The sequence below is a fragment of the Vulpes lagopus genome, chromosome 1 (genome assembly GCF_018345385.1).
Source record: "Vulpes lagopus strain Blue_001 chromosome 1, ASM1834538v1, whole genome shotgun sequence".
Classification (NCBI taxonomy): Eukaryota; Metazoa; Chordata; class Mammalia; order Carnivora; family Canidae; genus Vulpes; species Vulpes lagopus.
The window spans coordinates 45309566-45328352 of NC_054824.1; the positions used below are offsets into that span (position 1 = coordinate 45309566).

At 33.5% G+C, this 18787-nt stretch overlaps 1 protein-coding gene across 1 annotated transcript in view; it reads left to right on the forward strand.

Moving 5' to 3' along the window:
* The window catches only part of EYS (eyes shut homolog), a 1534343-nt gene that overhangs the window by 988147 nt on the left and 527409 nt on the right, over positions 1-18787 (forward strand). Inside the window, exon 26 of the mRNA XM_041742712.1 lies at positions 3597-3747. Within this exon, the coding sequence (XP_041598646.1) occupies positions 3597-3747 (151 nt within the window). The remainder of the gene's footprint in view (positions 1-3596; positions 3748-18787) is intronic.

The window sequence follows — 18787 nt, forward strand, 5'->3', positions numbered from 1 at the left end:
TTCAAAAGAAAAATGCTGTCATTCATTAAGCATCTATTTTATTTCAGATAATATCTTGTAAAACTGCTCATTGTTCAACACATACTATAGTATTTGCCACCTACAAGGCCCTGTTGGAGGTTTGAGGATACAGGAGTAACATAACAAAGGCCTCTCTCTCCTCATGCTGTTGACATTGTAGTGAATGAACTATAATCTCAGTAGAGAATAACATGTTCCACATGCTCAAAGTAGAGAAGCTTAAAGATCTGGCATTGAACTGAGCTTTCTTTCTCAACTACAGACACACAAAGGCTTTAAAACTCTACTTTTCATTTCTCTTCCAGCTTTCACCATCTCTCAAAATATCACATCTTTAATATCTATTATTCTTCCCTCTTCCTACCATAATCATCTTAATAACATGGAGATCAATTTTCCAGTATTTCTACCCTGCATTTGTGTGTTGTTTGTCCTGCACAACATAGAACCATCATGTATTAAATTAATATGTATTATATGTCATGTTTTCTCATTTTTATTCCGTAGTAAGATCCATAAGAATAAACACCACAGTTAAATCTGAACTAAGTACAGATATTTAATGAAGAAAAAAAAGAAAATATTCTCATTAGAATAAAATATTCTAATTTATAATATAAATGCATATGTATGTGTATTTTAGACACAAAATTTAATGGAGTAAATTTCAAGCCTCTTAATAGCTTTATTCAGTGATTCATGAATACAAAGTATTCAATCTAGCAGATAGGAAGGAGCTCCAAAAACCTATGCAAGGCAAAGGATTTTATAGGTAAAAAGGAACAGAAATAAATAAATTGTACTAGGCAGAAAAAAATAGATTGTTTATTCATTTTTCTTACAGGGGATGGCAGAGGATTATCAGGCAGATTACCTAGCTAATGCTAATCAGGCAATGGGTTGGTTGAAGGTCCCATTTCTGGGACCCGTGAAACTGTTCTTAAGTATTGGTTTGGTGACATGGGGGCTTAGCATAAATGAATCCATTTTGGATCCTTGTCTTTAAAAATTAGATGTTGGATAAATTATAATGAATATATCTTTATATATATAAATTTATATATAAATATATAAAGTTTTATATATATTAAGCTATAAAGCTTTATAAATGAAAAGCTTTTTATAATATAAAGCTTTTATATTTATACATATATATGTATGTGTGTATATATATATAAGTTACCTTTTCAGTTATTTAACCAAGGGCCAAAGAAATATGTTTGATAGTTTAATGGATTTCATTTGCTTAATGAAATATGGAAAATAAGTTCATTTACAAAGTATTAGTGAATAATTATTATTGCTATTTTTAAATAACACAAAACAGTAAAAATTGTTTTTCCAAACATTAAAATTTAAAGATTGATTGGAATAAAAGTAGATGTGGTTTTTATTTTTATCATTTAATGAGTAACTTCCTAGAAGCTGTATCCTCCCTAAGATATTTTTAACAACTTAATTGTAAGAAGTAATTAACCCAGAAAGCTTCTAGTTTGCTTCTAAATACAGAATCTAAGAATATCAAATGGGTTCTAAAAATGTTCAACACATTTTTCTCCCAAGTTCTTAATATACAAAACAGCATTGCCTTTTTAAAAACTTGCAAACTTTCTTTATCAAAGCATTAATATTATCTGTATGGCTATACCTGATCTTCGTTTTTTTTAACTGTGTATCACAATATAGATAGAAGGAGGCTTCAAAAAAAAATCTCCAAAATTTTTTTAAGAAAAAAAAGTACATGCATCATAAACATGGTTTATTCAATTGTTCCTATTCTTTATTCACTCCATAAGTGCTTTAATGTGTGTATATTTGGGTGTGTGTATGTATTCACACATAGAGAACAGACTGTCTGGGGTTATGAAAACATTACTAAAATCGAACATATGCTGGGCTATGCAGCCTAAGTGAATAAATTCCAAGTATTAGAAGCAGAGAATATTCTTTGAATAAGCTTGACTGAGCTTTTATAATATTTTATAATATTTTATAATATAAAAATAACCAGAAAATCCCTGTATAATTCTGAATAATTCTTGAACCAAAGGAAAAAATCACAATAGAAATTAGGAAATATTTTGAATTACATGACAAGAAAGAACTTTTTGTACATAGTGAATTTATTCTTAGGAAGAAGTTTACAATCTTGAGAGCATGTATTAAACACCCTTGAAACAAGAGTAAATTAAGTCCAAAGAAAGTAAAGAGAAGAAAATCATAAATATAAGAGCAGAAATTAATGGAGTAGAAAACAAACATGCAATGGCAACCATCCACGATACCAAAAGTGTATTCTTTGAAATTTGCTACTTCCAACCAAGATTGATTGGCTAAGCAAATAAGAAAAGGCATGAATAGCCTGTATCACAAGAAAGAGACATATCATTAGAGTCCCAACACCAGTGATATTTTTATTGGCAATAATATTTGGCAGAAATATATTTTATGCCAATATTTTTTATAAATAAAAGTATTTTATGCCAATACTTTTGAAAATTCAGATCAAATGAAAATGTTTTAAGAAAAAATTTAATAAAATGGACATGATAATACATAGATAGCTGTATTTAAGAAATACATTGCATCCATGTTTAATACCTTCCTCAAAAAAAAACTCCAAGTCCAGATTACTGGACAAACAGTAATTCAAAAAACAGTGGACATAATTCACCACAATAAAGAGAAAAAAAGGAAAAAATGATATTTGATAATCTCAGTCAAAAACTGAACAGAGGGATGCCTGAGTGGCTCAGTAGTTGAGCACCTGCCTTCAGCCCAGGGTGTGATCCTAGAGTCCTGGGATTGAGTCCCACATTGGGCTCCCTGCATGGAGCCTGTTTCTCTCTCTGCCTGTGTCTCTGCCTGTCTCCCTCTCTCTCTCTCTCTCTCTCTCTCTCTCTCTCCTGAATAAATAAAATCTTTGAAAGAAAAACAGTTGAGTTTTAAAAAAAAAGCTGAACAAAGTTAGAGGATTTATGCTACAAATATCTGGATTTAATAAAAAGTATCAGTATTTCAGGCAGTGTAATATTGGTGCATTTTATTTTATTTTAAAATAAAAATTATTTTATATTATAAAATATTGTAAAAGCTCAATCAAGCTTATTCAAATTCAGGGGTAGAAATAATGGGTAGAAACAGAGTGCTTGGAAACATACACACACACAGACTCCTATAGGCAAAAGAGATAACCATATTTAAACCTAATTCTTTACATGTTTCACTCACACAGAAAATTTAACAATGTAGATAACTGAAGTAGAATGTTACACTCAAATGTCATTTTAGTCATGATGAGAATTATCTCTTAATTACCAGGATATATTTATTTCATTAAGTGATGGCCACAATTTGTTGTTCTGTCAAAATTTAACTTTGTATATATGTACTTAAAATATTAAGGATTTCTAATTTAAAACAGATTAATCTACTTCTGGCTTTGTTGATTTTATGGTGTGATAATCTATGTACTTAAATATTTCTTTTTTGTTAATATAAACTTAATTAATTGGTCAGACAAATGTTTATATAACATGCTAAAACCATATTTTTTTTTTCTTAAATGGTTGCAGGCAAGAATTTGATCCATGTAGAGCTGAACTGACTATTCTAGGGAGGACTATAAAATCAAGTGAATCTATGAATCACGTATCTGGAAAACCCTTGCCAGAATCAGGATCTGTCTTTATTGGTGGATTTCCATATCTTCATGGTGCAATCCAGGTATTTCTGTTGATATTTTAAAATATTTTTATTATGGGGGCACCTGGGTGGCTCAGATGGTTAAGTGTCAGACTCTTGATCTCAGCACGAGTCTTGACCACAGGTTCATGAGTTCAAGTTCTGCATTGGGCTCCACACTGGATGTGGAGCCTACTTAAAAAATATAGGTAGAAAAAAATATAGATAGATAGATGATAGATAGATAGATAGATAGATAGATAGATAGATGATAGATATAGAGATATAGGTAGGTAAATACACAAAATATGTATTTATATTTAGGTAAATAATATATATTTTATATATAAATAATATGTAGACTCTGTGTGGTGTCTGTAGAGAGAGATAATAAAAATATAGAAAAATATAGAGATATAGTTAGGTAAATGTATAAAATATATATATTTAGGTAAATATATATTATATGTAACTAATATATAGATTGTGTGTGTGTGTGTGTATATATATATATATATATATATATGAGTTTTTTTAACTCAACTGTTTTTCTTTTAAAGATTTTATTTATTTATTCATGAGAGACAGAGAGAGAGAGAGGCAGAGAAACAGGCAGAGAGAGAAACAGGCTCCATGCAGGGAGCCCAATGTGGGACTCAATCCCAAGACTCTAGGATCACACCCTGGGCTGAAGGCAGGTGCTCAACTATTGAGCCACCCAGGCATCCCTCTGTTCAGTTTTTTGACTGAGATTATCAAATATCATACACACACACACACACACACACACACACACACACATACATATAATCGTTTTATGAAAAAAGAAAAACTGGAAAACCGGAAAGTTTCCTGGTTAATGGAGCTATATCTTCATGGTTTCAAAAAGAAATTTGAAGCAATTCTACTAACATATGTGACTCCATCTATCCTACCAAAGTATGCTAAAAGTTTACTGTTCTCATTACACAGAAGTGCTCTGTATCAGGCAGTTTTTCCATCATATGGCTATACATGTGCAGTATATTTCATGATAATACTAAGTATATAGGCTTTTGTTCACTCCTATGCTAGTGATTTCGTTAAATTTATGAATGGGTTGGCTTAAGAACACACCACAAATCTGATTTCAGAAATGGAACTGTGACAACTGTTCCCAGACTCCACTTTATATGGGGTTACTAAAATGTAAAAATGTTCTCCCCAGAGTTTTGTGCATATGCCAATGCATCCTCTAAATTTTCCATTTAGATAAGCTTATTGTCTTCATTATTAACCTATATTTTTGGATAAGAGCTTGCATGCTGACTTAAGTGCTATTGATTATTGGTTCCATTTTGTATTGTTACAGAGACTTACTTTAAAAATTTAAGATTGCTTGTTAATCGTACCAATCACTTATTACATTTATGAATCTTTTCTCTTACTTTACCATTGTACTTTACATATTTAAACGTGCTATTTTTATAATATTGGAAATCTAAATTTCTCTTATTTCAAAGCCCCACAAGTAATATAAATTAGGTATAAATCTCACAATATTATAAATGTTATGACTCTATTTTATGTAAATGTTATGACTCTATTTTATGTAAGCTAGAAAATTTCAAAACAATTATACATAAAGAACAAAAGTCACTTGCATAGTTGATGTGGCATATATGCCTTTAATAAAATAAGGGAATTCAGTCTGTAAGTATGCAGACATTATTTTAGATTTGCTTTTACTCCATTAAACTTTTGTGACTTTTTCTACAGTAATGTACTTCACTTGACTTTTTCCTAAACAACCTATAAGCTCTATAAAAGAGTAGAAATGTCTGTTTTGTTTACCTTTTTATATTTCAAGGTAAGGACAGTTTCTATCACATAGTAGATGTTCGATAAACATCTGGTATATGTATGATCAATTAAAGAATGGATGATAGGATTCTAAAAACTTACATAAATTAATCTTTAGTCATTTGTACTTGGGTTGATTTCTTCTTTCACAGCTTTATGTATATTTACTAAGTAAAAGATGAGATTTCATATAGAATTTAATTTTTATGGGCATACATGAATTAAATGCAGGTTCTCAAAACTCAAGAAGCTAATACTCTATTGAGGAGTACAGAAATGTCTCTAGAAAGTTAAGTATTTAGTTTAATAGAAATAAGAAAATACAAGATAATAGAGAAAAATAGAAATTCCTGGGGGAATAAGGGAGTTTGTCAGTAGGCAAAGATGTGAGGAGTGACCAGGTGTCTACCAGGTAAGTAATATGTAGACTGTCATTCCAAGCAGATGGAACATCATACACATAGGCTTAGGTATCAGACAAACTTAGGAGAGGAGGAGTAGGAATAGAAATAACTCATTATTGTAGAGGCATAGAGTTTGGTATGAATTGATCAGGAGGAAACTTGTTGGAAAAGTGAGCAGGCGCCTGAGCATAATGGATCCTGTATAAAATGAGAAATATTGTATATTTTAATAGTGGTGCCTATAAAAGCCATTTAAGAAGTTTGAGCAAGGAGTGATCTGATGTAGTTTTCACCCTGCTAGCAGCTGGAGTGTAGGATTGGAGGGGTCTAGACTACAGGTCAAGAATTGGTAAAGTTAGGTAATAGGAATAATTAAACAAGAAATGGTATTGTAACAATAAGGGTGAGAGGATGATTATGAAAACTATTGAACTTGTAAATAATTACAGGAAAAAAAAACAGAAAAATTGGAATTTGTATGACCAGTATAGCTTATATAAGTAGGGAATTTATAGTGTCTTACTTCAGATGGGGATCATAAGATTATTTATGAAGATGGCAAGTTCATTTTTGCATTTACATTGATTTTGGGCAAATATAATTTTCAAATATTTACCAGCTGGTTTGCCATGAACATTGTATCAGTACATGTCTGCTACATATCATCCTATCAATGGGGCATTGTGATATACAGTAAGTTATTTGAAATTTGAGCCTTGAGTTCTTAAGTGATCCTGACTGTATGGCTATAGGAGTCTTTATACAGGTGATAATGAAAGCAACAATCACTGATTGGACTGATTTTGTAGGATGGGAGAAGACAGAGCTAATGGTCTGTCTAATTGGGGCTAATGGGGATCAGTAGCCAATGAGAGGGCTAAAGAAGAAGGGCCCCAAAAAGTGATTAGAGTCGAGAAATTGGTAGTGGCACAAGGGGAAAAAATACTTTCGCAAAAACCAAGGACTGAATTTCCAAAAGGAGTATACGTTCAACACCAAAGCTAAAAAGGTCAACCAGCAGTTTCAGGAGAACAATAAGAATAGAAAAATAAATTATTACTTTTTGAGGAAAAATAAATGGAATAGAAGAAGCAACAGATATTTGATTACTTTTTCTAGAAGCTTGTTAATAAAAAGAGAAAGGTGTAGGTATCTAGGGGAAGACAGAGGATCAAAGTAAAGTTGCAGAAATAGATAATAATAATTTACTATATTCAGAAGACTTCTTCTCCTAAAACCTTTTTAGAAAGGATTGGCATTAATTAAGGGAATGTCTCAGTAAAAATGTGGTTTTCATTCTGTGATGTAGAAGAACTGGACATTTGTCACAATCAGATTTAGAGAAATATCAATGTGTAGACCAGTGAAGTTATCTGGAAATTAAAAGAACTGCCTACTAAGCAGTTTTCTTCTTCTTGTTAAATATGCTGTATTTGAAAGATTTTGTGTCAGTCCCTTATTGATTTTTTATTCTTTCCATATACTGTCAGTATGTCACAGTAACTGTGTATGTGTGTGTGTATGTGACATTCACTTATATTGCTATGTAAAAAATGATTGATACAAGCAAAATAGAAAAAGTATCTATATGATAGTACTTAAAGAGAAATCATATGATGAAAACAGAAAAAAAACTTTGTGTACCTGTTTCTGTGCAGTACAGCCCCTTTGAATATCTAAGCATCATGCAGCCTCTAACTATCTAATTATTGTGTTCTGATTAAGAGCTGCTGTTTAAGCACAGTGGGTTGTCAGTGCTCAGAAAATTAAAAACAACAGGTTTGCAGTATTAAACACTAAGAAATAGAACTATAGTTGAGTCTCAAGCCAGTAAGTACTAAGTTACACTTACTCTCTTTCCTGTAAGTTTCCAACATCTTTTTTTTTACTGGCCAGATGCCTTCCACGTAATAAGAGTTCCTAATCCAATGTGTATATGTTGACAGGTTGTTTAATGCTTCCTTTAACAAAAACACACAGAGCTCAGTAGGGAGGAGAGAATCAAACAGTTAGGCACTTTCAATTTTGTCCCTGAAGTGTGAAAAATTCTGTGTCCCCTGAGGAGGACTATAAATGATAACTTCCGGAGTCCGAGAGTAAATGCCCCCTCTCTGGTGGTAGGAGAACACTTCCCTTGGTAGTGCTTTAATTGTTTTATACTTTTCAGTGCTTTCCCTCCTGCTTTTGGGTCTAAGTTGCATAAGGACACCAAGCCTTAATTCGTTAATAAATGCAGGCCAAGTTACAATGGTACCAGCTATTCTCTTTGCTAAATATAAAAGGAAATAAGATAATTTTATATATATAAGATAATTTTATATATGTAAAATTGTTAAGCCATTAGTGGATTTTTTTCTTTCTACAAAAAAATTGTTACATAAAAATGTTCTATGAAGATGCCAAGTTCTTCTCTTTCACATTCAGGTCATCACTAATATTAAAAAACAGAATTTACGATAGCATGTACTCTTATATAGAATAGGAATTAAAAAAAAAGACTTTATTTGAGACAGAGAGGGAGATAGAGAGAGAGAGAGGCAGAGACACAGGCAGAGGGGGAAGCAGGCTCCATGCAGGGAGCCTGACGTGGGATTTGATCCCGGGTCTCCAGGATCTCGCCCTGGGCTGAAGGCGGTGCTAAACCGCTGAGCCACCCGGGCTGCCCAGAATGGGAATTTTTAAAGACTAAGTGACTAACTTAATTCATTTGGGCTGCCACAACAGAAGTACCTTAGAATGAGTGACTTAAACAACAAACATTTATTTTTCAAAGTTATGAAGACAGAGGTCAAAAGATCATGGTGCTGATAGATTGTAGTCTGATGAGGGCTCCTTTCCTGGTTCATAGACAGCTGTCTTATGCTACGTCCTCACATTGGCAGAAGGATTGAGAGAGTTCTCCAGGATCTCTTTTATAAGGGCACTAATTCCATTCATGAGGGCTCTACCCTTAGGACCTAGTCACCTCCCAAAGGCCCTACTTCCTAATACCAACATATTGGGGATTAGGATTTTAACATGAATTTTAGGGGGACACAAACTTTTAGTTCATAACGGTGATTGATTAAAGAATCCAAATACTCATTTAAATTTTTAACTTAATTTTTAATTTCAACATAATAGAGGAACTCAATAATTATTAAAATTTTAAGTGAATCCCTTTGGAAAACAAGAACACTTTGGTAAGACAAGTATTATATATTTTTTATATTTTTTTAAAACATTGATTTACATATCCAATAATTAATCTGCTATAAACCCATTCACTTTTACAAAGAAACCAGTCAATCATTAGCCATAAAAATCTTTTAGTCAAAAAAGTTACTGTTAAATTAATGATCTAACACATAATGACAGAGTCCTCCTTTGGAAGTTGTGATTGATTCCTGAAGAATAAAGGGAAAAAAATCACCTCAGTTGTCTATATTTCCCTTTATGTCAGAATATTTTGGTAGCTTATATTGCTCATCACCATTCAGTATACATGTAAGGAGGAAATGACCCTCAGTAAATTGTTTATGATAGACTGTTAGAGGACACTTGTTAACCTTTTTGAGCTCTTCCAAGATACTTGTTATATAAATACAAGGTAATCAATCAGAAATAAATGGAAACAGACAATTGAAAGTAATTTTCAAAAGATGACCACATTCAACCCTCTGGAATTATGTAAATGGTGAAAAACAAAGCAAAACAAAACAGTTAATTTCCACCTTACTTTCTGTTTATTTGATATTAAAAAGAAAAATCAAGGGCAGCCTGGGTGGCTCAGCGGTTTAGCACCACCTTCAGCCCAGGGCATGACCCTGGAGACCCGGGATCCAGTCCTATATCAGGCTCCCTGCCTGGAGCCTGCTTCTCCCTCTGCCTGTGTCTTTGTCTCTCTCTGTGTCTCTCATGAAAAAATAAATAAAAATCTTTTAAAAAGAAAAAAGAAAAATCACTCTTTATTAATCAAAAGTCTTTTAAATAATTATTTATATAACCTCTGTCTCTGATAAGCATAAGCAGCGTAATAGAGACATCAGAGTATCATTGCAGCATTTCGAAATCCATAACTTCTTCTAGAGGCTATATGCTAAGTCTTTCATTTATTCATTTGGCCAGTCTGTAGGACACCATTTAGGCCTTTAATTATCTATTTCACCATCAATGGAATTTGGCTACAAATCAGCAAAATATCAGATGAAGATCAACCCAATGGGAATTATTTCTCATTTCTTGCAAATATAAGTATCACTTTTAATTTATTTCCATGCAATGGCTTGCCTTTCTTAAACAGTAATTCCCTGTGGACTCCACACTCAGTTGTACAACAAAAACTGGCTCCTACTCAACATGAAGACAGATTCCCCTCCCACAGTTCCACCTTTCTCTACCAACTGCTCTTCCATTTTTTGCTCCAACCCATATCTTTATCACTTTTGCCTCTATTTCTTGATATCCTTGAAAAAATTCTGCCAGGAGTTTGGGAGGGCCTACTTCTGAGTCTCTCTCTACTCCAGATCCTTTCTTAATTAATCTGTGTGTTTCCAACATTGTAAGGATCTCTCTTGAATTCCTCCATTTATGTTTGCGTCTAGTTCTGAAAAGTTCTCCATACATTTAATCATAGTTCCTTTTATTCAAGAACGCTGGCTTATATTTACACTATATCTACCTCACCCTAATTACTTAATCTCATTAGAAAATGTAGAAAAAATACATGCAGGTCTATACACATAAATCTATGAAGTAAGTAGTCAGAAGGAGATACCAAGCATGAGTCTAAGGCTTCTGACAGCTTAAGCAAGAACATGGGGGTCCCATTACTAAGATAAGGAAAACTGGGGAGTACAGATTTGCAGGGAAATGAGGAGATGATTAGTTTGGACACTTCAAATTTGAGATATCTGTGAGGTTTGCACAGGAGTTACTGAGGTAACTTATATTTGTGTTCATGACTCTGGGAATTCTCAGCATGTAGTATTTAAATATGTGTGACCAGATGAGATAACCTCAGGGGAGAGTGAGGAGAAGAGAAGAGAAGAACCAGAACAAAGTCCTGGAGAAAACTGAGAAGGTAATTAAGTATCTGAATGCAGAGTAGACAGAGAAGTTAAGAGCACAATCAGGAAAATGTGCTGTTATTACAGCAGGCAGAAGAAAAACAAGTTTCAAGAAAAAGGAGGTACTCAACCCTGCTAAATGGGTCTATAAAGAATAAGGGCTGAAAAGCATCTCCTAGTTTTTCTGACATGGAGATCATTGATAAACATAAGAAAAATGACTGTCTCTCTTTAAGTTCATGATAGTGAATGAAAGGATATTGGCAGCATTCTGTTAAGAACCAGTGTTTTCTCTTGGCAAAAGGGGGTGGAATCTAACTGGACATTTGCTTCCTGTTCTAACAAGCATTGAAATTGCAACTGCAGGGAGAGAGTTTAGTATGTTTTTAATCTGCATTGTAAATCCTTTTACTATCACATATAAAGTGGAAGATGATTGTATCCTAAACAACAAAATTCTCTAGTTTAGGAATGCACACTAATGAAATTCTTATACTTAAATACAAGGAGACATATTGCCTTGTGTAACTAGAATAATTCAATATTTGTCTTTCCATGACTGGCTTCCTTCACTTAGCATAATGTCCTCTGGTCCATCCATGTTGTCACTTATTACAGAGTTTCCTTTTTTTTAAAGGCTGAAAGAAAAAGTTCCTTTTTTTTTAAGGTTGAGTTCCTTGTATTTTTAAAGAATAGTATTCTGTTTTATGTATATACACATTTTCTTTATCTGTTGGTTTGTCAACGGACATTTAGATTATTTCTACATCTTTGTTATTGTGAATAGTGCTGCTATTAATATAGGAGTGTTAATATATTTTCAAGACCTTGATTTCAGTTCTTTTGAATAAATACCCAGAAGTGAGATTGCAGTAGTTCCATTTTTAATTTTTTAGGGAAATATAACTACCCCATACTCCATGCTACTTTCCATACTAGCTGCACCATTTTGCATTCCTATCAGAAATGGACAAGGGTTCTGATTTCTCCACATCCTCACCAACATTTGTTGTGTATATACATACACACACACACATATACATATATACACATACATACATACATACATATAGGGGTATGTATGTGCATATATATGTGTGTATATATGTATATATATATTATAAATTATATATAATTTCTCTGGCTAAAACTCCATACTATGGTGAATAGAAGTAGCAAGAATAGGCATCCTTGTCTTATTCCAGATCTTAGATTAATACCTTTCAGTTTTAAACTATTGAGTATGATGTAAGCTCTGGGCTTGTCAAGTATGACCCTTATTATGTTGAAGTAATTTCCTTCTTTTTTTTTTTTTTTCTCTTTTTTTGCAAAGCCCAGGAGTGTCCCCAGGGAAGTAATTTCCTTCTATTAATAGGTTTTTTTAAATGTTTTATTGTGAAAGGGCATTGAATTTTGTTAAATCCTTTTCCTGCATCTATTGAAATAATTGTATGATTTTTATCTTTTATTCTGTTAAGGTGATGCATCACATTAATTGATTTTTGTGTGTTGAACCATTCTTATATCCTGCAAATAAATCACACTTGTATTCTGTTGAGTTTTGCCTTTATCTTTATCAGGGATGTTGCAGGTTTGTCTGAAAATATGCTTATCTCCTCTTCATTTTTAAAAGAGAGTTTTGCTGAATATGGTATTCTTGCCGGACAGTTTTTTTTTTCCCTTGCCATCCTACTTCCTTTATAGCCTGCAAAATTTATAATGATAAATCTGCTTATATAGTCTTAAGAGAGTACCATTGTATATGACAAGTCATTCTCTTGGTGCTTTCAAAACTGTCTTTGACTTAGCAGTTTGATTACAATGTGTCTCAGTATGGATTTCTTTGGCCTTTTCAGATCTAGATGTCTATTTCCTTCTCTAGATTTAGGAAGATTTAGCCATTATTTTATATAAGCTTTCTGGGCCTTTCTCTTTCTCTCTCATCTTTCCAGAACTTCTACAATTCATATATTGTTAACTCATCCAGTTGAGATGCTGGATGTCCGTAGCAACTCTTTCCTTTATCAGGAAAGCTATAAGGCTTCCTATAATTTCCTTAACCTTCTTGACTCTTTTTATTTTTTAAAAAGATTTACTTTAGAGACCGAGAGTACATACGTCACAGAGTTGGGAGGATGTGGTTTGGTGCAGAGGGAGAAGGAGAGAGAGAGAATCCCAGTCAGACTCCAAGCTGTGTGTGGAGCCAGTCGTGGAGCTCAATCTCATGACTCTGAGATCATGACCTGAGCTAAAATGAAGAGTCAGACGCTTAACCAACTGAGCCACCCAGGTGCCTTATTCTTTTTTCTATTTTCCCCTCTGACTGAATGATTTCTCACTGTGTTTTCAGTTCACCGATCCTTTCTTCTAATTGTTCTAGTCTTCTGTTGAATACTTTCAGTTAATTCTTTAGTGTAGTTATTATGTTCTTCAGTTCCATTATTTCTATTTAATATTTTTAAATATATTATCTCTGTTGAAATTACCATATTATTCACTCAGTGTTCTCTAAACATTGGTGAGAGTTAATTTTGACTCTCTGTCAGGTAATTCATATAACTCTATTTCATTAGGGTCAGTTTCTGGAATTTTATCTTGTTCCTTTTTTTGGAACATCTTTGCTTGGTTCTTCATTTTTTTGACTCTCTGTGTTGATGTCTCACATTAAAGACATCAGGTACCTTCAGTCTTTACAGACCTTGCCTCGTACAGCAGAAGACTCCTACCAATCAGCCTGGCCAGAGATTCTGGGTACCTCTACCAACTCTTTCCCTTCCCAGAGAAAAGCAGGCAGCTATGGTTTTGTCTGCTTGCCCTGTGCTGAGTCAGTGGGGGAACTATGGCATCTACTAGTCCAAGTCACTATTTCCATTCTCCCCTGGGCATTTGGGCTATCCTGGATCTCTCAGAGATTCAAGAAAATGCTAGTCCCTTAGGCAGTCTCAGACAAGTTGAGATGCTGGATGCCCGTAGCAACTCTTTCCTTTATCAGGAGAAAATTGAGAGCTAAGGGTTTTTTTGTTTATTTATTTGTTTGTTATTGTTATTATTTAATCTGCTTATTCTGTACTGAGCAAGGGGAAGGATTAATGGCATCTACTAGCCCAAATTGCCATTTCCATTCTACCTGTAGTTGTTAGACTTTGCTAGTCCCATCAAAGCTCCAAGACTGACAAGACAAAAGCCAAACCTCTGGGGGTACACCTTTAGAAAATGTGGAATAGGGATCCCTGGGTGGCGCAGCGGTTTAGCGCCTACCTTTGGCCCAGGGCGCGGTCCTGGAGACCCGGGATCGAATCCCACATCGGGCTCCCGGTGCGTGGAGCCTGCTTCTCCCTCTGCCTGTGCCTCTGCTTCTCGGTCTCTCTCTCTCTGTGACTATCATAAATTAAAAAAAAAAAAAAGAAAGAAAGAAAGAAAATGTTGAATATTGGACATGCAAACCAATCCTTTCTCTCTTCTGGGTGAAACCAGGAGCTAGGGGTCTGTTCCTGATTGTATACACTATGCTAAAGGCAGTGTCTATCTGAGAGTGTCCAGAATCTTCCTTCTGGCTTCAGTGAATCTGGTTTTACCATTTCCCAGAGTAAAGGAGCTTTCAATTAGTTTCTGATTTTTCATAAAGGGAATTAACATATAAATTGTTTCTCAATCAGTGTGTTTGTGGGGAGGAAGGAGACTTCAGGACTTCCTATTCTGACATTTTGCTGACCTCACTCCTCTGATTTTGTATTTCCATAAAATGCATAAAGTAGTAATGTTTTATTAAAATTGTTTTTAAGTTAATATTGAAGAGTTCTGAAATTTTTATTGAAAAATGTATGACATTGGGCTACTGGGTGGCTCAGCGGTTGAGCGTCTGCCTTCAGCTCAGGGCGGGATCCTGTGGTGCCGGGATCGAGTCCCACATCAGGCTCTCTGCTTCTCTGTCTGCCTCTCTCTCTGTGTGTCTGTCATGAAAATAAATAAATAAAATATATTTTAAAAAAAAGAAAGAAAAATGTATGACATTAAGCTTTAATAAACATTGATATTCAGTTTGAAAAGTTGAGGAGTGTGAATGAGAGGAGGAAACCAGAGAGGGCTATATGGTTTTCAAAGTCAGTTCTATATGAGGTAATGATTCGCTAGAATCACACCCACAAGCCAACATATTTTTGTCCTATTTACAAGTTCATGTCTTAGGCACATATATATTAAGCACATTCCATAGTTCTTTGGTACTCAAGCCAAACTCCTTCTGTTTGATCACAATGAGCATGACAACTATAATGTAATGTAATGCTCTCTAATGTCTCTAAGAGCAACAGCGAAAAAATATTGCAGATTGGCAAATACTCCTATACGGAGGAAAGATATTTATCTTATACCTATTTGTATGCTCCTTCAAGAAACAAATTGGGTTGGTGGAAAAAATACCAGACCAAATAAGGACACTTGATTTTCAGTCATGCCTATCAAAAAATAATGAGTTTTTACATTGTTGAGCATTACTTGAAACGTCTGTGCCTCAAACTACCCATCTATAAATGATGAGCTTGTGTTACGTTATTTGTAAAAGTCTATTCCAGTTCAAAATTCTATGGTTCTATATTCTCTCTCTCTCTCTCTCATATATATACATATATATGTATATAAAATATGTATTACATGTCATATATACTATAGTAATATATATTTTGTACCATATAGCATACTATTATGTTATTGTTATTTAATATTATTATTAACTTTACTTAATATTTATTTTATATTTAATATTACTTAAATATATATTTTATATATTATGAAATAATTATGTAATATATTGCTTAGTATGGGTTACACAGATATTCTTTATATTAAGATATTATCACAGTCAGAAATTCTATTGTACTGTGCTCATCTAAGATTATTTCACCTCACTTTCATATAACATACTTGAGGACACCTCTTGAGAGACTCCCATCTGGTGTTCCTTCTGTTCCTGCCTAAATTTCCATTTATTTGTAAAAGACCTCAAAGAGTTTTCATTTAAAAACTAACAAATCATTAAACCCTCACAATAATACATCTCATGTTCATAGCTTAAACTCTGAAAAAAAAACAGATGACAGTTGAGTTAAATATATATTCTTTTTTTTTCTGTGTTAATAGATTTATTTAAATTGAAGTGCTTCAGTGTTCCCTTGCAAGTGGTTAAGGGGCAATGAGTAAAGTAAAGCAAGAAGTAATCTAGTTTATATTAGTTAGGGAATTCTAGTAATATATATAATTTTAAAACCCTGTTTAATTTTGCAGTATAATCTATGTAACTTAACAGCAAGTAGAATAAAATCAATTTTTGGCTTAAATTCTTTGGGGATATTAATTTGAGAGATAGTTTTCCAGTGAAATTTAAGGACTTAAAGCTCATTTAGCCAAAGGCTAGAGAACAGAGCCCTCAGGTGAATGATCTCACGAAAATAATGTAAAATTTAAGGAGGCAGAGACTTGGGAAAATAAGTGAAGCATGAATTCAGAGAATTTACAACATAATCCATAAAGATGAAAATGAAGTACTTCATAAAGTCAATTGTAAAATGTTACATAATCCAAAGTTATTAAAACTGCCTTTATCAGTGACTGCACCAGCTCCTCAAAGACAAAAAGTGAACAGCGTCTAGTTACATGGCATGATAAGGAAAAAACAGTTTTCTGATAATTAAGAACCAACTCTTTTAGTGCTAAGGGTTTGTGAATATATTGTCTTTGAGGAATGTTCCATTTTATCCATGACATAAGATAGTGTTCTCTTTGAAATCAGTGACATTACTACAAGTGTAATTCCAAACAGGTAGTAGAGCTCCAGGATTAAGAATTGGAGCTCTGGAGCTGAATCCCAGCTCCCTCAATTCATAACCATGGACCTTGGGCAAGCCACTAACCCTTTGTTGGCATCTTTTTCTTCATTTGAAGAATGGAGGTGCCACCATTTTAGGATTGTAATCAGAAAGATTGAAATGTTTCATAGTGTGCATTAAATAACTATTATCATTTGCAATTGTTTTGAGTTTCTTTCCAACATTAAAGTTTAATTCCACCTTGTGCTAAACAAATACAATAAATTCTTTTTGAAGTTATTTCTAGTCCCATGTATTCCACTCTGGAAATAAAAGTTTTAAGATTGAGTGTGATGTACAAATGTATGTCCATGTTATGAAATATTTAATTCCAGTCCATATGCTAAATAATTTCTTAAGTCCTTAGTATAAATATAATTACCTTTTGTTCTCCTAATGTTCACTGTATATTTTATTTTTGCAGCACTTACTTGTAAAGGTTATCAATGAAAATTCAGTTTCCTGTCATTTAAAACAGTGTAACTTATCTATCTCTCCAGAATAAGAAAGCAGAAAATAATTTCTGCAGTTTCTTGAATCTCGTTCTTCACTGTCACTCTTGTCTGTTAACTGTTCCTTAGGCTCCAATACCTTATCCATTAGTCTTTATCACTGATACGAAGAATCATATTGTCTGTGTAACTTAATGGGACTTTCATCTTCTCATTTCTTCAGCAAGTAAGCAAGCATTCTGGAACATGTATTCCTCTAATTTTTCTTTCTTTCTTTTCTTTCTTTCTTTCTTTTCTTTTCTTTTCTTTTCTTTTCTTTTCTTTTCTTTCTCTCTCTCTCTCTTTCTCTCTCTCTCTTTGGTAGAATATACTCTGAGTTCATTACAAATACTAGTTCATTGGATCCTTATAACAACCTGGTAGATAGACACTTAACCATATTTTATAGCTCAAGAAATTGAAGCACAGTGAGATTAATCAACTTGCTCAAGGACACACAATTGGGGAGAGGTGGAATCAGTATTTTAACCCAGGCAGCACAACTCCAAGATCCTTTGTATTGTATGATGTCACTTACTATGGTATTGGGACCACAAAGGAGAAACCTGGTCTGATATTTCAAAGATATGTAGACGTAGGGTCATTTTGGAAAATTTTTCTTACCCAAAAATAATATATAAAGTATCCTTCCTTATAAAACTGTTGTCTTTATCATAATAGTTGATAGTTACTGAGCACTTTCTCTTTGTACAATGCTCTACAGCTGTTTATACTTGCTATCTCATTTCATACTTTTAATAGCTCTTTGAAGTGAATTATATTACTATCTCCATTTCACAGATGAGGGAATTGACGCATGCAGTAGCTGGATGGCCTGATTTTGGTTTACAGCTCTTGAGTGGTAAAACCAAAATTTAAGCTCATGCTTTTAAAACATGTTATGTTCCTTTACTACAAGTAACAACATCAGGCACCTTTCATCAGCCACAGTGTTCTTGATTTTTTTTAATACCTAACTTTTTAAAAAATATTTTATTTATTTATTCATGAAAGACACACACAGAAAGGGAGAAGCAGAGACCCAGGCCGAGGGAGAAGCAGGCTCCATGCAGGGAGCTTGATGTGGGACTCCATCCCAGGTCTCCAGGATCACGCCCTGGGCTGAAGGTGGCACTAAACCGTTGAGCCACCTGGGCTGCCCCCTAATACCTGACTTTTAATTCAATGTCTATTTCAAACAAAATTCAAGAAACATTTAATATTGTTAATAAATGAAAAGTTCTGGCATAATGTGGATTTTTTTGGATTCAACTATCTTATGGGATCTCCTTTTAAATCAATTTATATCCCGAAAATCCTGTTAATTCATTAGTATGTTTTAAATGAGGTAATAGCAATCAGAGAGCAAAAAGTATTTATTTATTCAGAAAAGCCTAATTATATTTTATTTATTTATTCATGAGAGACACAGAGAG